We start from the raw sequence: 13111 nt of genomic DNA, 5'->3' as shown, positions 1-13111 counted from the left end.
GCAAACACTGAAATACATTTTTTGCACGCAGCAATGAATTTTGTTCACTCAAATTCAGCTTTTCTTCACTCAAAATAAATTTCTCCTCAAAATGCAACACTTGCACCTGCAAACCTTTTTTACGTGCGCTCAAAAATTTTTTTATGTGCACTCAGAATAGTGGCACAAAAATAACGCCATACCTTTCTTGCCCTTTTTATATCCCGTCTCTGGAAATCAAACCATGTTCCACCATTACTGGACAGTATGAAGTGAAAAACATGTTATTAATATATATATATAGACTCATTATTTACAAAAACCATTATTTGAGACATGCCCTTGTTTTGACTGTACAACATGGTAACAGCCACAGTTTCTAAATGGATCAGAAAGTATTTAAAAGTTCAATGGAAGTCAGAGCCTTCACCTTTCAGGCTCCTCTTCTGTGGAACCAGTTTATTTTGGATTTGGGAGACAGACACAGTCTCTACTTTTAAGATTTGGCTTAAAACTTTCCTTTTTGCTAAAGCATATAATTAGGTCTAGATCAGGAGACCCTAAATCCTCCCTTAGTTATGCTGCAATAAGCCAATGGTGCTGGAGACCAGTACCATTTCTTCTTCACTCACCTTTTTCATTCAGCATTCTGCATTAAATCAGTAGTTATCAATAATATCTGTCTCTCTTCCACAGTGTGTCTTTATGTTGTTTTCCTTCCATCACACCCAACTGGTTTCTGCCCTTTCCTTCCCACTGTTGACAAATGTTCACTCAAAGAGGTAATTTAATTGCTGGGTCCATTAAGCGTCTTTACCTTACAATATAAAGCGCTTGAGGCTGATTTGGCCCTATATAAATAAAATTGAATTAACTAACAGTCCTCTTTAAGTGACAATGCTGTTAGAAACTAAGTGAGAAGACACTGCTGGCATGTGGACTGAACGCTTGTCAAATATCTGAGCAAATACTAATGTCACAGAAGCATACTGGTCACTGCATTTATGCTGGATAACTCGTTAGCAGTTGCAGATATACAAAATTCTCTTTCAACTTCATTTTTGCTGGTTGAAAGAATGAGGGATTTTGTGTCTGCAGTGATTTGCTCATGAATCACAGGTGCTTTGTGGTTACAAATCCATGTGGTGGACACAGGACAGCTGAGAATGAGACATCTTGGTCCTCTGCTTTGTAATAAACTGCTCGTTCAGCGGGTTTTGCAACATGTTTACCACAAATTTTTTTTTTTTCTTTTTACTTTTAGGTAACTGTAAATTTAAAACACAAGTGAAAACATCTTAAAAGTAAAAATGTGAAAATACAAGGTCAAATTTTTATCCTAAAAACTTTCCCATTATGTAACATTTCTCAATTGGTGTTGATACATTTACACCAACATTTTTTTCTCCTGGAAGCAGGTTTCTTTGAGACACTTCGTTGGTCTACGAGCAGACAGTCTTTGGGATAGGATTTTGGAAATCTGGGTGGTCACATTTTGGAAGCTTTAATAAATACTATAAATATCTAGAAATGAAACCTACCATCTAAGGTTAGAGATATGCTATTTCCCCTAATAAGACCAGGTTTTCCTCTGAAAGCTTTTCTCTATAATCCACACGCTTTGTAGACATCACCTAAACCGTCCAACTTCTAACATTTGCCCTTTCATGTGATGTGTGCAGTTTAGTAGTTAGGGATTACTTATAAGAAACATGTAAACAAAAAAACAAAAAAAAAAAAGGTGATCTCAAATTCCACCAGCACTTAAACCTGCACAACCACAGTAAGAAAATATAATTAAAACATGATAGTGTACAGTTCTGTGGAGTCCATTATCTCACAAGAAAACAAAAAAAATCATTAAAGACTATTTCAAGTATACAGTACAGTGCAAATGTCTTGAGCCAGCTTTCATTTCTTTATGACTTTCCAGGAAAACTGGAAATGGGTGTAGTCATTTTTTAAATGCAAGAAAATAAATGGAAATACAGTATATAAGGGGAAAATTGAGTTTTTACAATTTTAACATGCTTGAAAGTCAATATTGCTACCTTTACAGTTTAACACAGCCTGAACTCTCTTAGGCAAGCTTTCTTTAAATTTCTTTAAGTAGTCTTCAGGAATATTGTTGGCCGTTGGCTGCCTTTTGTTCTTTTCTCTGTCAAGATGATACCACAGTCAAATTAAAGTTGAGGTCCAGGCTCTGGGGAGGTCAATCCATAACTGTGTCTGTTTTTCAATTGAAGTATGCTTAAGCAATGATGCCAAAAGGACTGGCAGTCTATTCTGGCATCATTGTTGAAGAATGAGAGAAGCCATTTCCAATCAAATACGTTTTTAGATGGTAATGCACGGTGGATCGAAATCTCTCAGTACTTTTCAACATTTATAATTCTCTTCATTTTGATAAGATCCCCAATACCAATGGCTGAAATGGAGCTGCAAACCACAACAGTGCCTCCACCTTGTGGTAAAGATTGCATTAGACTATCACTCCTGACCTCCACTCTACATACTGCTGACAAATTAAACCAAAAATCTGAAATTGTGTATGACTTCATAAGACCTGATGTCACTAATTATTAGTCCAGTTCTTGTGTAATTTAGCATACCTCCACCTTTCCCGTTTCCCCTTTCTTAAGAATAGTTTTTTGAAAGTTACCCTTCAAATTAGACCATTTCTGATGAAGCTTTAGTGAATAATAGATGGATAGATGGAATGATCAGCTGAAGAGCCAGATGCATCTTTCAGGTCTCGTGTTAGGTAATAATCTTATAATGATGCATTTTTAATTGTGTAAAGTGTATTCATTAAAAAAATTTTAAAAAAGAAGAAGAAAAATAGTATCTTCTAGCTGTCAAACTGCTATGTTTGGCATTTTTTTCAAAGATTCAACTGGAGAACTGGGAACAAATTATGTGTTTTTGTCACAGGCTACTAAGGGTGGGCGGTATAAACGGTATACGGTAGAAATTATATAAATTTGGCCAACGGTAGAGATTTTGACTATACCGCTCTATCGCGATAGCGCATGTTGATGGTGTCATCAAGTTGCGCCTGTTTTGGTCGAAAGCATTGCAGCGGCTGCAAACAACATCATCTGCAAATTATGCCGGGTGACAGTCATAGCAAAGAGTCAAAGCACTTTTGGAATATGGGGAAAGCCAAAAACGGTGCTTCCTCCACTTCCATACCATTGATTCATTAATGCTGAATTCTCTCGCAGCTGCTCTATTCCCATGTTGTTGCAGTATATTAATGACTAACCTCGTATTGTGGATGGATTATCTCAGTTGTTCTCTGACTGAATTTTGGTCCGTTTATAGCATCCTGCCATGCAATTGCATTTGTCCCTAACCACCAGAAACCCTCACGTTAACTTTTATCGAGTAGAAAGAAGTTTGCGTTCATCCTTCAGCTTCACTGTGCTAATGTTATGCGAACATAGCTGTTTTGCTAGCGATCACATAGGACATCACTGCATACCAGCTAGTCAAACTTCAGTAACCCTACAAACGTCACTGCTGTTTAGTTTTCTGTCTTCATTCCACTTCATGTTGGAAGTGATAGCAGAGCTGTATGTTTAATTTTTTCGGAAATCTCTCAGTCAGAACATGCTATATCATGTTTAGGTGGAAACTAGCGAGCTAACTTCCTGCTAAATTCTAACTGCGTTGAATTTAATAAATTCTGTCTTCATGGATGCCTGGATGTTAAACTTAATTGTTACACCTGGTAAAGCAGCAACGCTGATCATTTTATTAAAGATGAAAGAATTTAGACAGTTGTTAACTCTCAGTAATGCCGTGGTGTTCGTTTGACTTTGGGACCTGAAGGAGACGGAGTTTAGGACCCAGATTCCTCCGCAAGGCTCCTGACTACGGCAGCTGTAATGCTCCGACAATCCATCAAGCGGTGCGGCTTCATAGCTTACCAAAGTCGTACTAAAGACAGATTTCTGCGCACATTGTCGATTTTTGAAAAAATTAAAGGATTTTAAGTGTGCCTTATAGTGTGTAAAATACGTTCTACAGAAGAAAAGAATATATCGCTTCCAGTTTGGACAGCTTCCAGTTTGGATTCGGGAGACAGACACTATCTCTACTTTTAAGATTAGGCTTAAAACTTTCCTTTTTGCTAAAGCATATAGTTAGGGCTGGACCAGGTGACCCTGAATCCTCCCTTAGTTATGCTGCAATAGACGTAGGCTGCCGGGGGATTCCCATGATGCATTGAGTTTTTCCTTTCCAGTCACCTTTCTCACTCACTATGTATTAACAGACCTCTCTGCATTGAATCATATCTGTTATTAACCTCTGTCTCTCTTCCACAGCATGTTTTCTATCCTGTCTTCCTTCTCTCACCCCAACCGGTCGCAGCAGATGGCCCCGCCTCTCCCTGAGCCTGGTTCTGCCGGAGGTTTCTTCCTGTTAAAAGGGAGTTTTTCCTTCCCACTGTCACCAAAGTGCTCATAGGGGGTCATATGATTGTTGGGTTTTTCTCTGTATCTATGAAGCACCTTGAGGTGACTTTTGTTGTGATTTGGCGCTATATAAATAAAATTGAATTGAATTGAAAAATATATCATTACCGCACTTGCTTCAAATTATACTGTGATATTAGGACTGGGCGATATATCCATCCATCCATCCATTCGCTTCCGCTTATCCTTTTTTCAGGGTCGCTGGAGCCTATCCCAGCTGTCATAGGGCGAAAGGCGGGGTACACCCTGGACAGGTCGCCAGTCTGTCGCAGGGCTAACACACAGGGACAGACAACCATTCACACTCACATTCACACCTAGTGACAATTTGGATTAATCAATTAACCTATCCCCACAAGCTGCATATCTTTGGACGGTGGGAGGAAGCCGGAGTACCCGGAGAGAACCCACGCAAACACGGGGAGAACATGCAAACTCCACACAGAAAGACCCCGGCCTGATGGTGGAATTGAACTCAGGACCTTCTTGCTGTGCGGCAACAGTGCTAACCACCGTGGGCGATATATCAAGTTTTTAAATATATCGATATATTTTTATACGAGATATGAGATGTGACAATATCGTTTGTATGATATAGTCTATGTTACGTTATAATTATACTTGTGGAACCGCAAGTTTGCCTCTCTTTCGCCCACTTTTGTCTCTACGCAACGTTAATCTGCCTCGGCTCTCTCCTTCACTGAACACAACTCCCACTCCCCCATCGCTTCACCTGCAGGCAACGACAAGATGGACACAGCAGCTATCAAAGAGGAGCTGGTCGGTAAAAAGAAAAGATTTGGAGATTACCGTTTTAGTGCTGTCAGCGTGACGTTAACGCCGTAGCTGCATTAACGGGGCAAATCTCCGTTAACGAGTTACCGTAGATGACCCTGTGCGTAGGGCTGGACAGCATCAACGAGCTGTGCTAACGCGTTGACGCCTAAAATCCTTTCATTTTCTCAAAGACCGACAGTGTGCCATATGTATGAATTCTGGTTGTGCTTACTGACCGCGAACCGATTTTGTGGTACACAGCGCTCAGAAACCTTTCAAAAAATGTTTTGGTACGACTTTGGTAAGCTACGAAGCTGCACTGCTTGATGGATTGTCGGAGCATTACGGCTACTGAGGAGCCTCGCGGAGTAATACGTACTCTGCTTCAACGTAATATTACCGTACTGTGTGTGTATAAGGACCACAAATGGCACCTGTAAGAGACATGGTTACAAAAAGGATTTCAAACTCTATGGGCTCAAATTGTGGTCATAAATATTTAGTACTTGTAAATCAGTTTTGTACTTGTAAATTAGGATTTGTATGTGTAAAAAGAATTTGTGTGCGTGTAAAAAAGATTTGTGTGTGGACTTAGCCCAAAAATACTTGTGAAACTCTGCACTCAAGTTTCAAGTTACAAATACGAATTTTGACCCTGTTTTTCCTTCCTTTCATCTGATTGGCCAATGTCATGTCAATCACAAATTTAACTATCCAAACAGAGGGTGGGTTGGATGGGTTTGAAATGAAATAAACATTTCATTGTTTGCAATGATTCTTTTCTCTGTGATTACAGATGCTGCCCTGAGATTCCGACCTCAGCACCCCCAAGTGGCAACAGACAAATGATCCTATATATTCACTCTTTGTAGTAACTCCAAAATTAACTGATGAAAACAGTACTAAGACTAAAAAGTACCACATGAGATGCTGTCAGTGAAGGCTGCAGCCGTTTTATTGATAAAAGTCTAACATCCAGGTGACTGGTCTCACTATACAGGAGCATAAGCAGTAACTCAGCAGAAACCTGCTGATCTCAGATCTGCACAGCCTCTGCTTTTAACACTGACTGTAGTCAGCTGCATGAAAAGGACATGATTTGGAACGTCAAAGGTCTTTACTTGTATATTGAACTAAAAACTTTCACACTGTGTTTTGCTAATAGTGTGTTATTTATCATAAATTAATTAAGAGCCATTCATACAAGAGTAACAAGAGACAATAATGTGTATTTTAAATTTTAATATGTTTCTACTGGACTGAATACAACATTGTTATGTCAAAGTCCAGGTCCTCTGTGCTTTATCTGAGGATGATGTGCACTACTGCTAACATTACACAAGGCAAAAGTCGCCATCACATTGTTTATGAAGTGCTGGGTTTAAAGATGTTCTGTGATGGGTCTACGATTGAGATCTGAAGAAGATATCCCTCTGAGGGAGCTGATAGTGAAGATAATGAGTCCTGCTTCATTCCTCCTGATGTTTCTGAAATAATGTCTCTCTCAGTGGGACAACCGAAAATCTGGCATAGGACAGCAGTGATGAAAGAAAGGGAGAAAGTTTCTGGAAACCTCTGGCTCCACAACACCTAGCTTGGTCCTGATGGTATCCTTCACTCATTTTCCCCTGGTGAAATGTGTCTGTGAGTAATAAGGTGAACTCTGGATCCTGGTATTAAATGAAAAGAACAAATTACACTTCTATTAACCTTCCACTGCTGTGTTTTTAAATCTAATATTTTATTTTAAAGTTTCCATGTTACCAGACTGCAGAGTGCTCTGTGAGTGCTATGGATCTAAAACTGCTTAAATCTTCATTTTTATATCATCCTCAGGCTTACGTTAAAATCTCAAAGGACAATATTTAAAAATCTAAGTAGTGCTGTATCATTCAAACCAAGTCTATGAAAGTAACATAGGCGTGTAGCATCACTAATTAGCTAGCAACAAGCCTCTAACACAGTGCATACACTAAAGGCTAATCTAGCTAACACATTAACAATAGGGGCTACAGAGTGATGCCAGATGTTGTAGAACTATAAGATGTTAAGCTGTGTCTTTTTAAATTATAGCAACATGGTTGTATTCACCTTCATTTAACGAACCATCAGTCGTGGTAAACCCATCAGCAGATATCCTCAAAATTGGAGCAGCTGGGCTATATAAAAAGTGTAGGCGGGTTTGTTCGCGGTTTCGTCCAGCGGGTGTGTGGGTGGGAGTGTGATGCAGCAACTCCACTTCAAGTCACTACTGTTCATACTTGGGCTCCAAAAGTGCAATATGGCAGCCCCCACAAAAAGGTAATTTTGACTTCATTTTGAGAGGAATTGGAGCCACGTTGTCCGTCTAAATGCTCCACATCTGTAATCATTACCGCAGCAATATTATTGCAAATGCAAAAGTGAGCAAATAAGGGAAGGAGATATGCACCTACCTTTATTGTTACATGGGCTGTTGAAGCTAGCTTGCCCATGGGTCTTGAGGTGACTTGTGATGTAGGCAGCACTTAGCATTTTGCCACAGATGTTGCAGGTCACTTTGCCTTCATGTCTGATCATGTGAGATCGCAGGCGGTCTTTGGTAGCAAAAGCAGACGTACAAGCCTGAGAAAAATGAGAAATTTCAACTTGTATTGTAGTTTCACTTCATTAACAAAACACTTTGCAAAAAGGACACTCTAGATAACTAGTGCAGCTTGTGCTGCATTGGTTGCCATTTTCTGTGATCAACCTCAAGATTGTTCATGTTACTTTCATGAGCAGCATGACTGATCACAAATGTGTTTTGCCAAAAACCATGGACTACCAACCACTACATTTCAGAAAATGCATATTTGAAGCACAGAGAACTCAGATATTATAATATACAAAGTAACCATAAGATATGATACAAATGGAAATTAACAGTTTCTGAGTGGCAGCTAATCTCTAAACAAAACTGCCCTTTATTGGCCTGTGATGAAGACACACAATGTAAACTTAAAATAAACATGAAAGCAAGAGACCCAGTCACAACTCTTACCGTTACTTGGCACTTAAATGGCCTCTCTGAGGAATGGACGTGCTTGACATGACAGCTTAGATGATCAGGTCTGAAAGGTGAGATATATACATACCAATTTAAGGCTGGGTAATGTGGTAGTTACAGTAACTGAAAAATCCAGGCTAAGTTTTAACCCAAGAATCCCTTATACTATTAGATTTCCCTTTACATAAAACCCAAATAACACAAAACCGATCACAAAAACAATTCCAAACATCATTTTGCTTGTCAGGAGGCCAGAAATATAGATGCATGGTTTTCTATGAAGAAGGTAACACAAACTTAATATCTATCTGGGACGAATCACCTAATTTTATTGAGAAGTTTTATCATTTAATTAAAATCAGTAAAATACTCACAATGAAATATTATGTATTTTAGGATTGAGAAATGCTACACTGCATAAATAGGTAGATACTTATGGAACACCTGGACTGCCATAATGAATTAATTAAATACACCATTAAATAATTAAATGTGGCAATAATTAATTAAAATGTGAAAGAAATTATTAACTCATTCACTGCCAGCCATTGGCAGTGAATGAGTTAAACCCATTGACTCATTCACTGCCATTGACGGCTATAGACGTCAATGGCAGTGAATGAGTTAAATGTGGCAATATTTAATTAAATGTGTCAATAATTACATAAATATTTACGACACATGTAATTAATTAATTACTTAATTACACATTTAATTAATTATTTATTTCACATTTAATTAATTATTTAATGGTGTATTTAATTAATTCATTTTGGCACAGTTGACTCCTTCAGGTCTCACCATGAAATAATTTTATCTGTCAGCCTCACCCATCAAACTCAGGGGGCGGGGTTAACACTGATCGAGTCAAAACCATTGCTTTGGCCTGGTGGCCATTGTTTTTACCACACAACAACCGGCATGTGGAAACTAACAGAACTGAACTTTGAAAAACCCTGTTTGTGTGTCACCAAATACTGTTTTAATATTTTTTTCTTTTAGCCGAGAATGTAGTGGTTTAATCTTCATATGTCTGGTTGGTTTGTCAAGATAGAGCCTCTACGCAAAAGTGCTTCGATGATTTCGGAGATGTCTGCCCAGTCTCACGGCAAAGCGTGGGACAGACCCCCTTGCCTCGCAAGCAATCGAGCTGTTATTACCACCGACAAAGCGCAGACCCCGGTACACAGCTATAATAACCCCCGCTGACACTGACTTCTTTTACTGAGGTTATATTCATCGGGTTTTTATTTCCTGATGTTCTTATGTGTCCTACGTGTTTCAGTCGCCAATTCTGAATTATAAATAACATTAAAAACATGTTTAAGGAGGAGAGAGAGCAAATGAATTCAATTAACAGCTGATCTTTGGGTTTTTGTTCAGTAATCAGCGTGACCTGCGTATAAATGCATAAAAGAGATAACATTGGCGTTTCTGTCATGTAGTAACTGCTGGCTTTAACTATACAAACGTTGTTCAACACTATGAAACGCATACAGACTTCATGATGTTCGGCTAATATTTTTATTGTGAATATTAATCATGAGGGTAAACGGCCCTGTACACCACGGAGCGAGGTCAGCATATCCATGATATCTTCAGCTCTCCGAGTTAGCCCAGTTTCCCGGCTGACTAATCTAACTGTCATCTACGAATATGTCACGGGTCATATTAATATGATTTAACAGAAAATCATCCTTATTAATGCCAACTATTCCAGAGACGTGAAAATCTACAGCATAAAGAACAAGAAAATATAGCAGTCTAACGCAACACTAACAGAGATGAACCGTCAGTTTGTCACAGATCAAAGTGGAATAAAAGTGATTAGTTGAACAGGTGTTTGTGATCTGTGTTTTCTGCATTTTCATCAGCGTAAGAGACTCAGCAGCAGATTAGAATAACAGTTACACATTTAATAAATCACCAAATGAATACACGCAAGAAACGAGCAAACCTGTTCCGATAATTTGAGTTTGTATTCCCTCAGCTGCAGACTCGCTCCTGTTTAAATGTTTGAGAGGAAGATTAGATATAAAGCAAACGTCAAACATAGACAGTCTGCGTTCACATTTGATATGAGGCCAGGACAGATAATGGCTGTGTCCTGTTTTAAGATCATATATGTAAAATTGTTGTCTGGCCTGTGTCGATCCAGCCGCTCAGAGTCCGTTGTTACCATGGTTACTGCATAAGCAGCTGTAATGTAAACAGCTGGCACAGCGGAAACCTACCGGCAGCATGGGTGTTTATGTTTTTCATTGCAAAAGAACTGTCTGAATGGTCAACTGAAGTTAACTTGGATAAATTATAGTTAAGGAGTATTACAGATAACGCCCACGTGAGCTGTGTAACTGTTCACCACTACACTGAAATAAGTAGGCTATAACTGAAATACACGTGCTATATCATAAACTATGATATAAATAGGGAGGTCCTATTAACAAATTTAAAGGACACCTTCCTGCCTTTAGTCTCATTCATGAGCAGTATTAGTTTTCTTCTAACATCCAGAAGTCTGCACCATGTGTTTCATAGTTTGTAACAAGCCTTTGACAGTTAAACATAACATGACCGGGGAAGGAGAAAAAAATAAATAAATAAATAATAATAATTTTATCTCTCTCTCTCTCTCTCCCTCTCTCTCTCTCTATATCAATCAACAACTAACAAACAAACTAAAAAAAACAAAACAAAAACAGTTAAGCTGGTACAACCGGGGCTGTGAGCTCGGTGCACTCTGTCAGCTGACTGTTAGCAGAGCTGAAAACATCTGAGCACTTTTGCAAACATGTTCTATGTCGACAATCTGACCAGACATGTGAAGATTACGCCGCGACATTAGCGGCTAAAACACTGTTAAAAGTGTAGTTGGTGACAGAAAAATGGGGTATTTTAAAACTTTACACCACCACCATTGCTGCCTGTGATTTAAAATGCATTCTAGGATACCTGGCTGCCCCAAGTCCACACAAGCAATCGATTATCTAGGATTGACCAGTCTTGACTTACTTTGCAACCAATAAAATGTTAGAGAAGCTGCTTGGGCAGCGTTAACCCCGCCCACTTCGTTTGATGGGTGAGGCTGACAGATAAAATTATTTCAAGGAGAGAGATGAAGGGGACAAAAGTGCCAAAATGAATTAAATAAATAAATAATTAATTAATTAAACCTGTCAATAATTATTTAAATGTGTTAATAATTTAATTAAATGTGTCAATAATTAATTAAATATGTCAATAATTACATGCGTCGTAAATATTTATGTAATTAATTATTTCCGATTGCAAATAATTATTGCTACATTTAATGAATTATTTAATGGCGTATTTAATTAATTCATTATGGCAGCCCTGGCCTTCCATAGTTACTGGTAGTGTTACAGGCCATTTATAACTTTTGACAGCAGCGTCAGAGAACCTCAGAGCTGAGCTTATGAAGTCCTCACTCTAGTTTTGGTCAGTTTTCGTTTTTAAACCACAATTAAACTAATTAAACCACATTTATTTTTAAGCTCACTTTAACTAGTAGGTTAAACAAACAAACAAAGCCTTTGATGTTTTGTGACAACATCTTGCAAGGCTGAGATTAGGGCTGAAACAATTCATTGAATTAGAATAACTATTATAAAAAGTCCTCGACACAAATGTTTTGCTTTCATGCTTCATTTATAACATGGCTCAGTAGCACTCAGTTGTTACCAAGTAAATTCCAAGTGTTTCACCCACATTTGCAACTAAAAATATACCTGCAATAAAAAAAAATATTTAGGAGCAGGCATGTGAATAAAAAGCATGACAACATTAAGCCCACGCAGCCCCAGTATTTCAAAGAAAAGACTGATAACACAACAGCTAATGATGATGTTGTTATTGTTTCATGTGGAGTCGGTCTGCACACAGCGCAGAGCAAAGAGGTGAAGCCATTATAGACATGGTGACCTTGGATAGAGTGAAAGAAAAAGTTTTTTCCAGTGTCATCAGTTCCTAACAAGGACAGCATCCTCTCCATAAGCTCGAGAGCAGTACCATCACCGAGGCCTGAGAGAGAGCATTGGCGTTTGTAGGGTTACTAAAGTTGGGCTAACTGGTATATAATGATGTGCTACACAGCTATGCTTAACATAAAAAATATAAACAGTGAAGTTGGAGGATGAACGCTAACTTTTTTCCCCACACGATAAAGATTTCTGATGGTTAGGGACAAATGTAATTGCATGGCAGCATGCTGTAAACGGACCAAACTTCAGTGAGGAGAACAATACTGCTGCATGGGCTGGGCTGTAGTTACATTGTAAGGTTTTAAAAACTGAGCTTTAAAATGAATAATGATGATAAAAACTGAGAGGCCGACAATGATCAATGACTTTTTTTTGGGGGGCTTGTTCAGATTAGATACAACAAAATATAAAGCATTAAAACATGTTAAAAACACAGTTTTATTCAGTGTAGAGTAGCTTGGGTGCAGAAGCAGGTTACATCAGGTCATCATTTAAAGATTGGATATCCCACCTGTAGTGCAGTACAGTAGTTATTATTATCACTTGTCACATCCTGTTTATGACAGTTAAAATAAATAACATTCATATAAGAAATAAAATTGTCTGTGTAAACTGTATGTGGTGTTAAGTAGGCCTATACTACTGTACTTTAATGTTGGTCATAAGGGTTGTACTTGAAGAGCCATATACAGTGGAACCCCGACTTACGAAATTAATTCGTTCCAGAGGGTCTTTCGTAAGTCAAAATTTTTGTAAGTTGAAGCACCTTTTTCCATCGCCTTTTGAGTGAGGCGATGCTTGGCTGAAGACGAAGTTCTTCATGCATGCGCGCACGCATGCAC

At 38.5% G+C, this 13111-nt stretch overlaps 1 protein-coding gene across 3 annotated transcripts in view; it reads right to left on the bottom strand.

Moving 5' to 3' along the window:
* The window catches only part of vezf1b (vascular endothelial zinc finger 1b), a 39700-nt gene that overhangs the window by 3290 nt on the left and 23299 nt on the right, over nt 1-13111 (bottom strand). For all 3 annotated transcript variants that reach the window (XM_005749370.1, XM_005749371.1, XM_005749372.1), the window contains exons 3-4: nt 8263-8332; nt 7676-7844 (exon numbers count right to left, since the gene is read on the bottom strand). In XM_005749370.1, the coding sequence (XP_005749427.1) occupies nt 7676-7844; nt 8263-8332 (239 nt within the window). The remainder of the gene's footprint in view (nt 1-7675; nt 7845-8262; nt 8333-13111) is intronic.

The sequence above is a fragment of the Pundamilia nyererei genome, unplaced genomic scaffold, assembly GCF_000239375.1.
Source record: "Pundamilia nyererei isolate P.nyererei 1_Seehausen unplaced genomic scaffold, PunNye1.0 scaffold00243, whole genome shotgun sequence".
NCBI classification, from domain to species: domain Eukaryota; kingdom Metazoa; phylum Chordata; class Actinopteri; order Cichliformes; family Cichlidae; genus Pundamilia; species Pundamilia nyererei.
The sequence above is the reverse complement of the archived record's forward strand: the minus strand, read 5'-3'. Positions and strand labels throughout refer to the sequence as shown.